The sequence below is a fragment of the Pteronotus mesoamericanus genome, unplaced genomic scaffold (assembly GCF_021234165.1).
Source record: "Pteronotus mesoamericanus isolate MK-2021 breed Mesoamerican mustached bat unplaced genomic scaffold, CSHL_Meso_final contig_74, whole genome shotgun sequence".
NCBI lineage: Eukaryota > Metazoa > Chordata > Mammalia > Chiroptera > Mormoopidae > Pteronotus > Pteronotus mesoamericanus.
Window position 1 is genome coordinate 24,501,599 of NW_026555247.1, and position 16,401 is coordinate 24,517,999.

General features: G+C 56.7%; 1 protein-coding gene across 1 annotated transcript; it reads left to right on the forward strand.

Moving 5' to 3' along the window:
- Nucleotides 1–348: 348 nt before the first annotated feature.
- Nucleotides 349–14,759, forward strand: SIGLEC15 (sialic acid binding Ig like lectin 15). The gene is made up of 6 exons (XM_054583856.1): nucleotides 349–400; nucleotides 9,137–9,196; nucleotides 9,657–10,040; nucleotides 11,207–11,584; nucleotides 12,706–12,736; nucleotides 14,639–14,759. Exons 1-6 carry the CDS (start codon nucleotides 349–351, stop codon nucleotides 14,757–14,759), a joined length of 1,026 nt encoding a protein of 341 aa, XP_054439831.1.
- The last annotated feature ends 1,642 nt before the right edge of the window (nucleotides 14,760–16,401 follow it).

Consider the following 16,401-nt stretch of genomic DNA (forward strand, 5'->3'; position numbering starts at 1 on the left):
GAGGGAGGGAGCATGCGTACAACTTGTTCAGAGGGACCAGGCTACAGGGAGGGGTTCTGCATATTCCTCATCTACTTCTCTGTTTCCTGTCCTGAAAAATCATCCTGGTGGTTCCCCTCTTGGTTTTCCACATGACTAAGCCCCACGGGTCTCATCTAATAATACCTCAGGCTGCCCGACTACCTCTCCCCAGTTCCTCCATCCCCAGCAGAGCCAAGCACAGGCGCAGACCTGAGCGCACCACCCGCCCCCCCAACATTTCCTCCCCCACACCCACGCCAAGGAAGGTTCCCACTGGTGGCCTGGCTGAATGTGGGGGCTGGTCTCGGGTCTCCAGGCACTCACAACATGGAAGGGTCCATCTGGCTCCTGGCCTGCTTGGTGTGCATGCTCCCGACGGGTGAGTGTCCCACTCTTCTCTCTGGCCCCTGCTGGGGACAGAACAGTTGCTCATAAAACTCTTGGTACAGCCTTTTCTCCTCGAACTCAGGGCAGCCAGGTTTACCCAGAGCCTCCGGGCCTGTGGAGGGAGAAGAGCTGCACTTTGGGAAGCTGTGGTGGCAGGAGCCAGAAGTTCAAGTCTGGGCTTTATCTTGGGTTCCAAGTGACTGAGGCAGGCCCCTGACTTCTCTGGGCTTCGGTGTCCCCACCTGTAGAGGCCACCTGGCCCGCCCATTGCTGTGAGCAGCCAGGGAGACAATGGGCAAGGTATGTGGAGGGCAGTCCAGGCTCTGAACAGACAGACTTTGGGTGTTGCTGTCGCCTAAGCGTTTTCTGTCTTGATGGGTGGGCACAGCCCCGAGGAGAGGGAAGGACAGGACACCGAGGCTTGGGGTCAGGATGGCAGTGAGTTCACGTGGGAAACAGAGCAAGTGGCAGAGGGCACCCTGACTTCCCAGCAGGAACCCCAAAGTGTGCATGGAAACTCTTTGTGGCAGGCTTAAGTAACAATGACACCTGAGTCATTTAGCTCGGTTAGTGTCCCTGGGAACGATGATGTGTCCCAGCGACTGACCACTGGCCACCACATCATGGTCCCAGAGGAAGGGGAGGCTTGTTAAAATGCAGGCACTTCAGATCAACCCCAGACCTTGGAGTCACATTATCAGGCAGCAGGGCCCAGGAATCTGCATTTTCAACCATTGTCTGGCGTGATCCTGGTGGTCAGTGCCACTGAGGACTACGGGGATAAATGTCAGAGGCCATCCTCTGAGCCCCTCTGTCCAGGCCCCCGCTCCTTCCTTGACCCCAGCCTAAGGCATCATTCCCGTGGCTCCTGGGCTCAGCATCCAATCCTCCATGCGCACAGCCACTGCTGTCACATGCTGTATGGTGGCTTTGCTGACATCATGATGTTCTGAGGTGTCAGTTGACATTCCTTGTGTGGGGTCCTGTCTCCAGGACTGGATGATAAACTCCAAGTCCCTCAGCCCCTTTCCTTTTCTAGTAGAGTCTAGTCAAGGGTAAGTCTAGGTTGAATAGTAACAGGAAGCGCCCACATAGCTCTAAGTGCTGACACTTTAATTAGTAACTCAGGTCAGCCTCAGAAGCTATGAGAAAGGAACTGTTCTATTCCCTTTACAGAGATGAGGAAATGGGCATGGACAGCTTTGGTGAATGACTGGGGGCGGAGTTGAGGTTGGAGCCTGGCCGTGGGAGCCCTGGGCCGGACCCCCATCGCTGCCTGCTGTCCTCTGCGCACAGCCCTGTGGTGGGGGCTCGCGGGGAAAGGGCTTCCTTTTCTCCCAAGCTGACTTAGCTCAGCCATCTTTCTACGTGCTTGAAGGTTGGGTCCCACAGAGAGGGTAGGGGCTGGAAGAGGTGACCCTGCCCAGTCCTGGGGCAGAAAGGAGAGCAGCAGGCAGGACCTGAGTCAGACATGGCTTTAAATCCTGGCTCTCCCTATTTACCAGCGGTGTGGCCTTGGGCAGGTGTCCTAACTTCTCTGAGCCTCCGTAAAGCAGGGCGCCTGCCCCCTCGTAGTGGTGTGGTGAAGGACAATTATAGGCCATGGATGAAAGGCCCCCAGCACAGTTCCTGGCCCTCAGTGGTTGTGCAATAAATGGCAGTAAAATTTTTTTGAAGTCACATAGCTTCAAGAGAAGCTAGGTATGGGGGTGTTTTTGTTTTGGTTTGTTTTTCACCCCCTCCTACTGAGGGTCAGCTGCTCTGAATCAGTTAAATTCAAGATTTTGAGGAAGCATGCGCAGTCATGTGTTCAAGAACAAAGCCTGAACGGCACTAATGCTCCAGGCGGTGTGTCAGGATCCCTTGGAAGGCTGAGCCACGTGTCTGAGCCGTACTGGGAGGAGACCCTTTTCTTTTCGAAACGGTAGCCTAACTGCTAAAACCCAGAGGTCCATAGCTAGAGTGAGTGGGGTGCCGCTTTCTGAAACCCCTCTGGTGACATTCACCTATGAGCCCCTCCACGTGGCCTCAGGACTGGGCAGGGGACCCCTGGACCAGGCTGGGCTTGGCTGGGACGTGGGAGCCCAAGGGGCTGGGCAAGCAGGCTCACGGTCACACCCCAGTCCACATCTCTGAGCACGGGGCCCAGGCAGGCCGTTGGCAAAGGCTAAATGGGATGAAGCTGTCCCAGAAACCCCCCTCCACTGTCCGTGCCCTTCATTCTCCTCCCTGCGTCCCCCACGCTCTGGGCAGCCCTGCCTGTCCTGGGGATCCCCACACACTCTCCCTTGTCCTTCCCCCCTCTCTCCCTACAAGTCTGCTTTGAAAAAGCAGGAGATTCCAGGGAATGTAGGGGGTGGGAAAAACGGGGGTCTGGGAGCTCTGGCCACACAGGTGACCTTGTAAACGTCCTCCACGGGTCCACAAACTCTGATGAGCAGGTTTAGTGATCATGGTAGCTGTCATCCTCCAGGGCCTCTGTGGCAGACCTTTGAAGGGCAGCTCATTTACTCTTCTCCACAGCCCTGCAAAGTGAGGACCTCTATCCCTGTTTTAGGAAAGTCAGGTGACATTCTGGGATGTCACAGCCCGGATATGAACCAGAGTCTTCTGTGTGCGAACTGCCCTTTACACCACCTTTGTGCAGGGGCGGTGAGCCTGGGGCAAAGCTTGGCACTCAGAGGAATTAACTGGCCCAGCTCTGAACCATGGCAGAAAACAAGCAGAAAAGGTCAGACCAATCACAGGAGGCACCCGAGGGGGTGGGGGTGCTCATGCAGGATGCAGGTAAAGGTCAGGGAGGCAGTAGGCTGCCCTCCTGGATCCGGGAGGAAGTGGGAGGCTTAGGGAGCCAGGATGCTTCTTCTGCTCCTGGTGGCTGCTCAGGCCAGTTGCCTGGATGGAGAAGTCCTACCCAGGGAGGAGGAGGAGGAGGAGTGAAGGGGAACGGGATGCCCTGAGGAGGCTCAGGGAGCGTGGGCAGGGACAGGCTAAATCGGAACTCTGAACGCAGCATCCTGTGGGGGACACTGGCCTCAGGACCGAGGCCCCGCACCGCAGCCCGCTCAGGCCAGCAGGCCCACTTCTGCAGCCACGGGGCTGGAGAGGAGAGTTCAGGTGGAAGCCAGGAAAACCCTGAGGGTAGAAGGAGACTGGCAGGCCCCGCACTCACATGTCCCTGTACCTCACCCCTTCCCTAGAACCTTCTAGATCTGCTTCTCAATGCAGGGCGGAATTCCCGTTTCTGCTCCCCCCTCCCCCTCTGGACTCCACCCTTTTCTCATCTGTTCTCCACTGATCACCGGTCTGGACAACATGCAGGCTCAGAAAGAACTGTGGCAGCCAACCAGGGGACAGGAGCGAATGGGAAGAAAGGCAGCATTCCCGGCTCAGCCCTCACATCTAACTGGTGGGGTTTGGTGGCCAAAGTGAATCTCTCTCCCTGCCCCCAAAATACCCTCTACCGACCCCCAGGTGCCACCATGCCTGAGAGGCCATCATAGGAGTCATTCCCTGAGAACACCCCGCTGGCATGCCCAGATGTCCCCGAGGAGGGCAGCCACCGTACAGAGAGCTGGACTCATCAGACTGGCTGCCTGTCGGCCGGTGCCATCGGCCACCGTGGGAGCAGCACGGCGCACCCCGGGGGGGCCCAGCTCTGAGCGCCATGAGGCCGTCCCTCCGGAGGCCCCCGCGGACTGCCCACCTGGCACCCTCCTCCCCCGACTCTCCAGGGCATAACTCGTTTCCTCCAGAAAATGTCACAGCACACCGGACTCTTGTCACAGCACCATTCTGAGGGCCCCCATGCCCACGGCCATTGTCCCACCATGACCTCCTGGGGATCCCTTTCCTGTCTGTGACCCATGGACAGCAACTGACCCACAATCTGCGATGAAACCGATACGCAGTTTTCTCTACAGTTAACGTGAGCACAATAGCACAGAACGCACTACAAATGACCTGCAGAGAGGCTCCCAGGCACGTGCCTGCTTCCCTCCTCACCACAGAGCTGGCAGAATTCTTTGGTCAGCGGCAGCCAAGCCAAGGTTTCTATTTCTGGTCCATCTAGACTCCCTTCCACCTGCCCAGGTCCTGCAGATACGCAGGGGACTTTGGGGTAGTGAGCCCAGCGTGAGTCAACTACCCCTTAGTTGACTCGTGGTGACGACGGCAGCACAGGAGCGGGCACCCAGGCCGCAGCCCAGCCCTCCCCCGCGGAGCGCCAGTCACCGTGGGGGAGCAAGTGGAGAGTCCGGTAAAACAGGCTACAGGGCCATCAAGGCACGGACGCAACTGTCCCCGTAGCTGAGTTTTCTGGGTACCAGATGGCTTATTTTTACATCTGTTAATTTAAATAGTCATATTCTAAAATGCTTGACTTCCTTATCATTTTCATCCAAATGTCCTTTCCAGAATAGACTGTTAGACTGAAAAGGCACCTTGGGACACATCCAGACGTCATTCATGGATGAGCCCACCGAGGCCAGAGAGCTACGGGGACTTGCCTGGGGTCACAAAGTCAGGGCCAGTCTAGCCAGGGCTGTAGCCCCACACAGACTCCTGAGCCCCACCCCCATCTGTGGGCACACCTCTCGTGGCGACGACCCTTCCCGAGGGGACTCGGGTCTCAGCTGTGAGCCTCTGTCCCATGGCCTGCCACAGCGTCAGGATGCCCGCGGGCCCTCTGCCATTACTCCTTCTTTGCGTGGTCTGTCTGTGCTGTCCTTTAAGCAGTTCTGCCCTGCGCTGTCTTTTCATCATTTTTACTGGATCCCGCCTCCTGGACTCAATGTCAGTTGTCCCTTCTGGCCGCTTTCAGTGGGTCGACAAACAGAATCCGCTTTCCAGCTTTTCACTTCGTATTTCCCTAGGCTGGATGCTAATCAAACAAACTTGCTAGAATTGTGTATAAATGAAAAACAAACAGTGGCTGAGCAGTGGCCGGACTACAAACATACCAAGGGCCACTCATTGTCACTGTGACTGCATCCCCAGCACCCTGCACAATGTCTAGCTCACCACAGACCTTCAATGAGTATCTATTGAATAATTAAATACGTGAATAAACGACTAGCTACCAAGTGAGTTAAGGGCAACAACTGGGCTACTGTATTCCCTGTGGTCCGAGATGCCAAACGGAGCTGCAAATGGTGGGATGTCAGGGTGTCACTGCCTTAACCCCCTGCTGCATCACCCTGGGTGATATGCCCACCGCACTTCTGTACCACCAGTCAGCACCCTCTGCCCTGCCCCCTTCTGTTCCTCTCCCTTTGCAGGGCTGGTGAATGAAGGGAGCTGACGGCTACTGAGCCTTTGCTCAGTGCCAGGCACTGTGATGTACATTTGTGATTTCCTTCAACCCTCAGTCCTGTGAGGAAGGTATTAGGTTTCCCTTTCTGCCGCAGGGGAGCCTGAGACCTGGGCCGTTAAGTAACGAACTTGCCCAAACATCTCCTCGTAAGTGAATGAGCCTAGAACAGTGCCAGGCATGGACTGCAGGCTTGATACGAGTCTGATGGAAGAGTGACCACCAGGAAAACTATCCCCCAGGCCTAGCTGTGCAAAAGCTGAAATGCTTTCCACTGTGCTCTGTGGCCTACCACTGAGAGGAGGCCTTTTGGACAACGGGAAGAATGCAGGCCTGCTATTGACCCCAGAGGTTGGCAGACCTGAGATAAGGAGACTAGAGACCCTGCAAGAAGGGGAGGTAACTCCAGTTCAGAGCTTTTCCCTCTCCCCCCTCTCTCCCTACCTCCACCCCGTAAAAGACAAGAGGCCTGCATGAGCTGCCAGACAGAATGGTAAATGGCACAGGATGCTGGGGGCTTGGCTTCCTGCCAAAGCAAATACATTTGCTCCCTGGTCAATTCCTGCCAACCTTGAGTCCCCTGGGAGGATTCATTCAAAGGTCTATGTGTGAGAGAGAGTCCGTTCAGCAGGTAAACAGGAAACACAGATTCCCGCCCACCAACCCCGCAGCGAGCCAAGATGGTAACACTTGGTGAGGTCTCTGTGTGTCCTCTCTGCTCCTACGGCAAAACCCCCAGGCAGGGAGGGGCCTGTCATCCGTATCACACTTCCGGATGATTCCAAACTGGACTATCGTCCTCAGGCAACGTAATGTAGGGACAAGGTAAGAGCCTGAACCACTGAGGGGGAAGCCTTGGCTCCGCTCCTGGTTAGTCATGTGACTTAGCCATGTCACCTGCACTTTCTGAGCCCCAATTCCCTTTCTCTAAAAAGGGACTAATGACAGTCCCTCTTGGGGTTGTTATGCATATAAAATGAAATGAGCTATGCCCCTCAAGAAGCCCCCAAAGCACTGTGAACTCTGCCCCCTTATCCCCTGTGCCTTACAACCTCTCTGCAGAGTCCCCGCCTCCTGGTGTGGCCCCACTGTCCCCTTTGCCCAGCCTACCTTTAGTCCACCCCACAGCTCCGCTGAAATGGCATCTCCTTCTCAGGGGTCCTCTACTCCCGGCCTGCCTGATCTGTGCACACCCATTCCTGGGGGGCCGTCTCCCCCGACGCCCAGCCATTCCTGCCAGCCGGGCTGCCCTCCCTTCTGTTGTCATGCATTTTCACTACTTACTATGTGGCATGACACCATGCTGGACAGTAACAACACAAGGATGACCATATGCGCGTGGGCCCTGCCCCTCCCCACAGCCCAGAGCTTCTGGGTGGCTGGGCGAGATGCACAGAGAACAGATGATGCCTATGCAGAGGAAGCACCTCTGCCAGCCCTGGGGCTCAGGGTAGGGGCGCCACACCCAGGCTTGGGGCTCAAGGGGCCCACTGTCGGGACTCAGAGGAGGCCCGGGGACAGCCAGGAGGGAACTGGTAACAGGGCCCGAAACCATACGAGCAGCTGGTGGGCAGTGATGTAAGTACGTGTCCCCAGATCCGCCTCCCTTTCTGAGCTGTGAGCTACAGCTGCCTGGTAAATTACTCTTTGATCTTTCCTCTCCTATCCCAGTGCCTGGCTTAGGTGGATGCGTCCGATAAATGTTTGCTAACTGATGAATGCACAACAGCAAACAGTATCTGTGGAATCTGGGATGCCTGTGAGATGCAGGGGGTCAGAGGAGGCTGAAGTCGCGGAAGAGGGGAAAGGCAGGGAAACTGAGGCAGGGGCTGCCTCCAGAACTGGGCGATGCTTCCTGCAGCTGGAAGTACTGACTGATCCAGCAAAACCTTCAAAGTGTTTCTCAGATTTGGAGTTAGGCCCTTTAATAATGACTGAGCGAGCAAGTTTGTGCTCAGAGTAATTGTCAAGTCCTCCATTTCGGTTCAAAAGCGTAATTCCACTTCTGTGGAAGAAAAGAGATTTGGCCTAGAAGCAGATTGTGCAAAAAATGAACTTGTGGTTTTACTTGATTGCAAGCTCAGCACAAGGGCCAAGTGAGGCTGTGTGCAAGGCACAGCTCGTGCAGCCCGATTCGGAACCCTCTCTGCCGGTCCAGCTCACCTGGAGCACACCTCTGGAGTCCCAGGTCAGGACCGACACTGCAGGGAAGTACTAAGCCTGGCAGTGCGGATGGGGAGGGGCGGCTAGGGGACTGGGACTTTCACCAAAAAAGGGAAGGCTTAATGGGCCCCGATAGCCGAGAGCCGTGATGGGACTCCAGAAGGGCCACTCCGGGGAGGGGCTGCGCAAGGCTGCACAGAGCAGTGGCGGTCCCGTGGTGGTGCAGCCGTGGATTCCGTGCAGGAGGAATGCTCTGACCTGCAGACGATCCGTAGACGGGATGGGCGCCCTGCAGGATGGTGTGCCAGCCGAGAGGGTTTCTGCCAGGGCATGAGGCATGCTGCCCTGCAGAGCAGAGAGCACTGGACTTGGAGTCAGAAAAGCTGGGTTTTTCCCACCTTCTGCCTGTGTGACTCTAAGTCTTCATTTTCTCATCTATACCAATATCTGCCCTGCTTTTCTCCCCTGGGTGCTTTGAAGATCATGTGACATGCTGTACCTGAAAGAACTATGTAAATTGCAAAGTCCTTTGGTTACACAAAGGCCTGCTGTATTTTTCCCTCTAAATACTCTTTCTGTGAGCTGCACTTAGGCGTGAACTGCACCTGGCACTGGCTGCTAAGCCTGCCCTCCTTCCTTGTGGAGGCACAGGCCCTGGCCTGATCCTCCCAGGACCAGTGCTGACAGCCACCCACCCTCCCAGCTCACTCCTCTCTCAAAGCAGCAGATATTCAATGATACAGGCAGGAAGTCACCCGCCTTCTGTGAGTTGGAGACAGCGAAGATTTTGGACCTTCTCTTGACCATACTTCAGAGGCTCACAGTGCAGGAGACGAGGAAACTGAGTCCAGAGGTGCTTGCACAGAGTAAGGAGGCAGCCTACGTGCCCACCACGGTTGGCCTCTCAGCTCCCTGCCTGGGCACTAGCCTGCACTAGCCTCTTGGGAAGCTCATTTGGTTTGACCTGGATCCTCGAGCTATCTCATCTACCAACTTATCACGTTAGCTTCAAAACATATCGCCAGCTCCCAGGCCTCAGTTTCCCCTCCATGAATGGGATGGTTGGTCTCCTTGGGTGAGTCCCAAGGTTCCATGCCTTTATTGAGCGCAATAGAGTGCCGCAGTAGAGTCAGGCAGTACTGACTTTAAATGCTGGTTTTGCCTCAACCTAGCTGTGTGACCTCAGGCAATTACTCCACCTCTCTGTGTCTGTTTCTTAACATGTAACGCAGGGATAACTATGTTTACCTCTAGGATCATTTGTGAGAACTAAAAGAGATACTACCGGGAACTCATTCAACACAGAGGTGCATAGTAAGTGCTTTTATTATTCTCATTGCGTTGGATGTCTTGGGACTGACTCTATTATAACCACAGAAATCCCAGGACTTTTGCAGCAGGGCGAGTGATGGGGCCACTAGGCCTGCAAGTGACATTGACCTCCGGGAGGGAGAGATACAAATGGTCCCAGGAAAGTGGGGAGGGTCCAGGAACCTGGTCAGTCATGGGAGTTAAGGTGACGAGACGCCTCTCTAATCACCTGGTGGGTTTCCAGCCCCCGCTTCGCCAGGGCAGGGGTGCTTCCTGAGTCTTGGGGTTTGGGGCGGGGGGTGGAGGAGGGGGAGGGGAGGGGATTCTAGAGTCCTGGGGTTTCAGGTCTTGGGGGTGCTTCCTGAAGCCTGGGTCCCCAAAGGGTCCCTCTGGAGTTCTGCCAGTTGGGGGCCTAGGGCCGGCCAGGCCAGGAGTGGGTAAGACTGCCCTGCCGCTCCCCCAGGTGCCCCTACGCAGCGCTGGTCCATGCAGGTGCCCGCCGAGGTGAGCGCGGCGGCCGGCGACGCAGCCGTGCTGCCCTGCACCTTCACGCACCCACACCGCCACTACGACGGGCCGCTGACGGCCATCTGGCGCGCGGGCGAGCCCTACGCCGGCCCGCAGGTGTTCCGGTGCGCGGTGGCGCGGGGCAGCGAGCTCTGCCAGACGGCGCTGAGCCTGCACGGCCGCTTCCACCTGCTGGGCAACCCGCGCCGCAACGACCTCTCGCTGCGCGTGGAGCACCTCTCCCTGGCCGACGAGGGCCGCTACTTCTGCCGCGTCGAGTTCGCCGGCAACATCCACGACCGCTACGAGAGCCGCCACGGAGTCCGGCTCCGCGTGACTGGTGAGCGCGGCGGCGGGGCCAAGGGCTGCCGGTCGAGGCGGCTTCTTTCCTTCCTCTCTGCCCTCCCATCCCTTCTGGAGGCGGGGTGCTTACTAGGTGCTGGTCACTGTGCCCACCACTGGGATAGGAAGGAGATCTATCGATACACACTTAGTTCTCTAGAGCTGGGGGAGGGGTAGGCGGTGGGGACTCACACTTGGCAGTGGTTACGGGCAACCTGGGCCTTTGTCAAAGATGCAGAATCCCGGCTCGGGGAAGGGCTGGGTGGGGCCCGGGAATGGGCATCGTAATGAAGCTCTTAGAGAGTGCAAGTCCCCAGTAGCTCAAAGTCCAGGGGAGAGAAGGATTAGCGGTCACCCTAAGCGTGGCGAGGGCTGCAAAGAGGTGAGTGCCGGGTGCACTAAAGAGCACCCACACTCCCTGGGGAGTGCTCAGGGAGCTGCATGAAGATGTGGGAACCAGGGTCCCCGACCCCAGGGCAGCGGTTCTCAACCCTGGCTGCACATTGAAACTTCCTGTAGAGCCTTAAAAAATCCTCGATCTCCTCCTAAGGTGAGGGTGGGGGTGGGGGGTACCCAGGAGTTCTGGGTTGGAGTCTGGCTCTCCCAAGAACTTCTCAGATACCCTTGGACTGGCTAGACGGTGTCTCGCAGTGCATTCCAGTTTCTTCCCAGAGTTGGCACCTACCTAACACAGGGCCACAGATTCAGTGAATCAGTCTCAACTCTAGCTCTTGGTGAAGTTGTCTGGTTGTGGGAGATACCCTTGAAATCGCGCCGGCAGACTCCCCAACCTTGTGCTACCACAATAATAATGACCGTTCAGTGGGCATTTACTATGGGCCAGGCCCGAGTCCAAGCACCCTTAACGCATTAACTTGCCAACTCTTTTCACTAGCCCCATAAGGTAAGTGACTGACATTTCACACACGGAGAAACTGAAGCACAGGAGCGGAATGGTTTGACCAAGGCCACACATGTATTGAGACCCAGGCAACGTGGTGTCCACTCCCTCCTTCCTGCCTTACTCCCACCTGTTCCAACTTCCTGGGCCATTAAAGGGGACAAGGAAGGGTGCCCTTTCTCCTTGTCTGCCGCGTGCACACCCTCTGACCGTGGTTCCCTTTCTTCCATACCCACACCCACCCCCTTTACTGCCTCCCACAGCTGCCCCGAGGATCGTCAATATCTCGGTGCTGCCAGGTCCAGCGCATACCTTCCACGCGCTCTGCACGGCCGAAGGGGAGCCTCTGCCTGCACTCGCCTGGTCTGGCCCGGTTCTGGACAGCCTCTCGACTGCCCGGCCAGGCCCAGGTCAGGGTCATGACCACCAGGTGACCGCTGAGCTGCCTGCACTGGCCCACGACGGCCGCTACACGTGCACAGCCTCTAACAGCTGGGGCCGCGCAGAGGCCAGCGTCTACTTGTTCCGTTTCCATGGCGCTTCCGGGGCCTCACCGATCGCCCTCCTGCTCAGTGCGCTGGGCCTCAAGGCGCTGCTGCTGCTGGGAGTGCTGGCCGCCTGCACCATCCGCCGCCGCCTAGGTGGGTGCACCTGGGCCGGGGTGGGTGCAAGCGGGGTGGCGGGTTGGGAGCTGTCCTTTTAGGTGAGACCATCTGGCAGACCACCTGGCATGACACAACCCAAAACCATCATTTTGGCGTCTATGCAGCATCTCCATTTCCTCTACCTTCATCAAGCCCCAGGAGGTGGGAACCAGCGTGAGCCCATTTTACAATCAGGTAGCTGAGGCCAGCAAGGTTATGGAGCTTACCTCTAGCCTCGAGTCACAGAGATAGAGACCCAGACAATATCGCTCCAGAGCTGCCCCTTTACAACACCCCATAAAGGACTCCTCCCTGAGATCTCTGACCACACATAGGTTTTGCCAAATAGCACCAGTCCATTAGTTACAGCAGCATCTTGAAGACCTGCTAGTGCTGTGCAGAGATGAATAGAAACAGGATTCCCTGCCCTTGAGTGGGACACTGAACAGTAAGCAGGTAACTGCAATCTGCACAAGTGTATCCTAGAGACAGGGGACTACGGAAGCCCAGGGGAGGTATGTGTCACGCTGGTGGGCGTCTGACAGGGGCCTGGAGGGAGGCTTTATACAGTAAGGTGAGCGGGAGAGTGAAATCATAAGCGGGGGAAATGAGGAGCAAATAGTATTCCCAGCAGAGGGAAGAGTAGGGACAAAGTGTGGAAGGGTAAATTAGCAGAGCATCTTCGGTTCGCCCCACATGGTTCTCGCTGGGTCGGAGGGGAAATTTGCTTTTGTGCCCTGGATGGGGGACTTCCTAGAGCCACTCAGACCACTAGCCTCAAACTCTCCCGGGGTGAAATCCAAAACATGTCACAGTTGTCCTGGCTGCCACCTTGCTGTGGGTACACTGGCTCTCTAGCTGGTTCTTCAAACTCACCAGGCAGCCTGAGCTCAGGGCCTCAGAAAAGCAGGTGTTCCTGTTGGACCGCTTCCCACTCCGCCCTGCTCCTTCATCCTCTGTGTTACCTCTTCACACCCTGCTGGCTTGCTGTCTGTTGCATGTTCCCTTCAGACCACTCTCCACAGTGGGGTGGGGGGCAGTGGACAGCCGGCCCTATAGCCCAGAGGCTTCCATGTAGATTCATGCCCTCTTTCTCTTTCTCCCTGTCCCTCACACAGAGCATCCGGTCACCCAGGACACCCCACCAAGGTAAGTCAGCTGCCCCTCCCCCACCTCACCGGGCTCTAGTTCTCACTGGCCAAGGAGTGCGGGCGCCTCAGGGTTGGCGGCATGAGGAGAAAGAAGAGACCATGAGCCAGTGCTGGGGTCCTGGCCTTGACCAAGGTCTAGGTCCTCCCTGAGGCCTTCAAAGGAACTCTTCCTTCAGTCCATCATGCCTTCTCAAGCCAGACCAGGCTGCAGTGACCTGTTCTCCCCACCGCCACCCCACCCACCCCACTCCCAGCATTTCTTGTCGGGGTCTCACATGGATGTCTCCCCCGGGGCTGCCTGGTGTCCTGGTGCTAAAGGGTCATTTTTCTGTGTGCCTATCTGATCTGCGCACCTAGATGTGATGCCTCAAGGCTGTGGTTCCTCTTCTAGTGACCAGCCTTCTACAACAGGAAAACCCCTGCAAAAGCCACCTCAAGGCACTCATTCTGCCAGATACCCTGCTGAAGGCTTTGCAAACTAATGTCCTTAGAGGTTCTGAGGGCTTAGGTCGGGGCCCAGGGACCCAGCTGGGAGGGGTTGACCCTCTTATCCATGCTCCCATATTCTTGGTGTTCATCCAAGGGAAGGCTCACGTCGGGGAAGAAAGTTCAGTTCAGAGACCCAGGGTGGTCTGTCTGGGAGGCTGGGTTAGGGTGGGGGTGAGGAGGAAGACAGTCTTCCAGGGCCCCTCAGACGAGCCCGGGCTCCGCTCCCTGCACTCCACTCCACTGTGCCCCATGGGCTGGAAGAGCCGCACCGCCAGCCCAAGCCCCTCTCCCCAGCTGCCTGTTCAGCCATCCCCCGCGTTCTCGGATGCCTGTGCAACGTCCCTTTTCTCTGCTAACTTACTACTGCACCAAGGTGCCTAAACCAAAATACTACTGTTCAAACATTTATTGAGCACCTACTATATATACACATGGTTTAGATGTTAAAGATACAGCAAAAATCCCCAGCTTCAAAGAACTCAAATTTTACTGTGGAGAGTTTTAACAAAACATAAACAAAAGCATCTTAGATCTTAAGAGCTGTGAGGAAAGGGACAGTGAAACAGAGCTCCAGGGTAGGGAGGTGGTCCTGGGCTGTGGCTACTCCAGATCAGGGCGTCCTCTCTGGGGATGTGACGCTGAGGATACCTGAGCCCAGAGGGGCAGGCGGGAGGAAAAGGCAAGCCGAAAGGCTCAGGGAGACCCGAAAAGAGGGTAGAGCATGCCGGCAGGCCACAGGATGTACTCTGAGTGCCATGGGAAGTCACCGAGTGGTTTTAAGTGGACAACTGTCCCCATGTGTACAGGCAAGGGGGCAGGAGACTTGTGAGGAGGCTGTTGGCCAAGGCTGAGGCTGGCATGGCTGCCCGGATGAAGGTGACAGTAGCGGAGGCAGGGAGGTGGGGCAGGTGGAAGGCAGGGCTGGAGAGGGGACTGGGCCGGCGGCAGGAGCAAGGTAGGGAACCAGGATGCCCAGGTTTGGAGCTGGAACCCTGGGGGCTCCTTACTGAGATAAAGCTGAGGATAGAACAGAGGGACGGTGGTGCAGACCACGTGAGCACTGTGGACACTTAGGTCTGAGATGCCCACTCAGACGTCTCAGAAGCCAGGAGAGCAGTTGGAGCTCAGAAAGCCAGGAACACAGAGGTGGTTTTAAAGGCACAGAAGACATCCCTTTGAGAACATAGAGACCCTGCGGTCTGGGACAGGGTCGGCACCCATGGCGGTCCCCTCCCGTTCCGCAAGTTCTGCACTGCCCTGCCTCCCGCCTCCAGTTGGTGTCCAGGCCCTGGGTCAGGACCCCTACACCCTCCTTGCCCCTCCTTCCTGCCCCTTGCTGGGCTGTGGTTTGGGGAGTCCAGGACCCCCACTTCCTGTACTGGGTGATCAGCCAGCTTTCTCTTGTCCACAGACCTCAGGCCCAGGAGTCCAATTATGAGAATTTGAGCCAGATGAGCCCCCGGAGCCCACGGGCAGCCACGTGTTCACCACAAGGAGCCCCTCGGCCACCGCCATCCACCTGTGCACCATGAGCTACAGAGGTCACCGTGAGGCTTGGCTGGGGCGGCCCTCCCTGGCTTTCGGGCACCTTTGCAGCCAGCAGCTGACCGGTGCCCTGGGCGTCAGGACCACACTCACAGGGGCTCAGCAGCCTCCCACGGGGACCTCTGTCTCGGAGCCCCAGCAGTATTATGTCAGTGGGGCCAGCGTTTTGAAAGAATGTGTATATGGCTGTGTACGTGTGAGCTCCAGTGTGAAACTTTGGAAAAGCCTCTCGTCTTTTCTTACCTAGAACATCACAGTAAAGCAGGCAGGACGCTGGTCATCGGGTCTCGAGGTCCAGGCTCCCTCCTGACACTGTCACTGGCTCGCTGTGTGGACCAAAGGCACTTTTTCCACCACATGAACTGCGTCTCAGTCCCTCTACTGTTGAGCATGGACAATAACATTTTCCCCTCCTGGCTGGTAGGACTATCAAGATCTGAGGTCATGAAGGGACTTGGGGAACGACCGAGCTGGCTGCCGAGACAAGGGCTATTATAGGCTCTCCTCGCAGAGCCGTCTGGGGAAATGCAGAGAGGTCTCAGCCAAGTGTGGAACCCACGCTGGCCACGCTGACAATGAGCGTCCCAGAGAGCAAGCCTGAGGCTGGGGCTCTGGGGCTGGGGCTTTGCGAACCTGTGGTCCCGGGAAGAGCAAATCAGCGCTGAGGAGGAGCCTGGTTCCTCTGCCTCCTGGCGTTCCTACCCTCATCACCCGCCTCTCCTCCCATCAGCAGCTCTGCACTGCCCAGAGCTGAGACTCCTGGGAAAAGGAAACCAAACACCCATCGCCTCAAAGCATCGGGAATCCACTGTCCTCAAGGCCAGGAAACCTCGGGGGATGTCTGGGCTGCAGGATCCCTGTGGATGAAGCAGCTGCAGCTCTGACCTCTCACTAGGACCTGCATCCTTCCAGGATGTACAATCCAAAAGCACCAGCAGTTTTATCCCTGTTTGCTGAGTCCTGCCAGGCTGAACCATCCATGTTCACACTTCGTTGTGAACTTGATCGCTTCTGCTCCTGCAGTCCTAGGGGTCAGCCAGAGGCAGGGAGCGTGCGTGGGGCCCCGGGGGAGCTGGCAGGAGGAAAGGGCCACAGAGCTTACCCCGCAGGGGACTGCAGAGGCAATGGGGGCAAACTCTCTTCCCATAAGAACTTCTCCAAAAACTGGAATGGTAACCTAGAGTGAGCACGCTCTCTGATGTTTTCCTCAAAGATGGCCTGCAGGTGGAAGACGGCCTGCGAGTTAATACGCAGGGCGGTGGGTTACGAGGTCGCCTCCTCGCCAGAGCCTGCACTCGGGCAAGCCAGTGATGGCGACTCATGGTATCTGAGCTGTTAGGCAGTCAGAGGAGTTGGCGTTTGTACCTCCTTACAATGGATACTTTGGGGCACCTCAAGGGAGAGTCCTGTATCACCAGAGAAGTGAAGGACACAGGATCACATGTCTTGGAATCACTGTCTGGTCTTTGAGGCCAGTTTCACAGCTAAAAATAATAGTGATACAAATTATTTCTCATGTATCTGTTTTGTGCTAGAAGTTGGGCCAAAGGCTTGGGGGATACAAAAATGGATAAGGCATGTAACTCATTCAGGCTGCGGTAACAAACAGCTGAAAACAATCAGGGTTTA

Excerpts from the sequence above, each read along its gene's own strand:
- SIGLEC15 (XM_054583856.1), top strand. The coding sequence starts at position 349 with ATGGAAGGGTCCATCTGGCTCCTGGCCTGCTTGGTGTGCATGCTCCCG. Across the intron at positions 9,197-9,656 it reads ATTCAACACAGAGGTGCATA|GTGCCCCTACGCAGCGCTGG; the intron begins GTAAGTGCTTTT and ends CCGCTCCCCCAG. Across the intron at positions 12,737-14,638 it reads ACCCAGGACACCCCACCAAG|ACCTCAGGCCCAGGAGTCCA; the intron begins GTAAGTCAGCTG and ends TCTTGTCCACAG.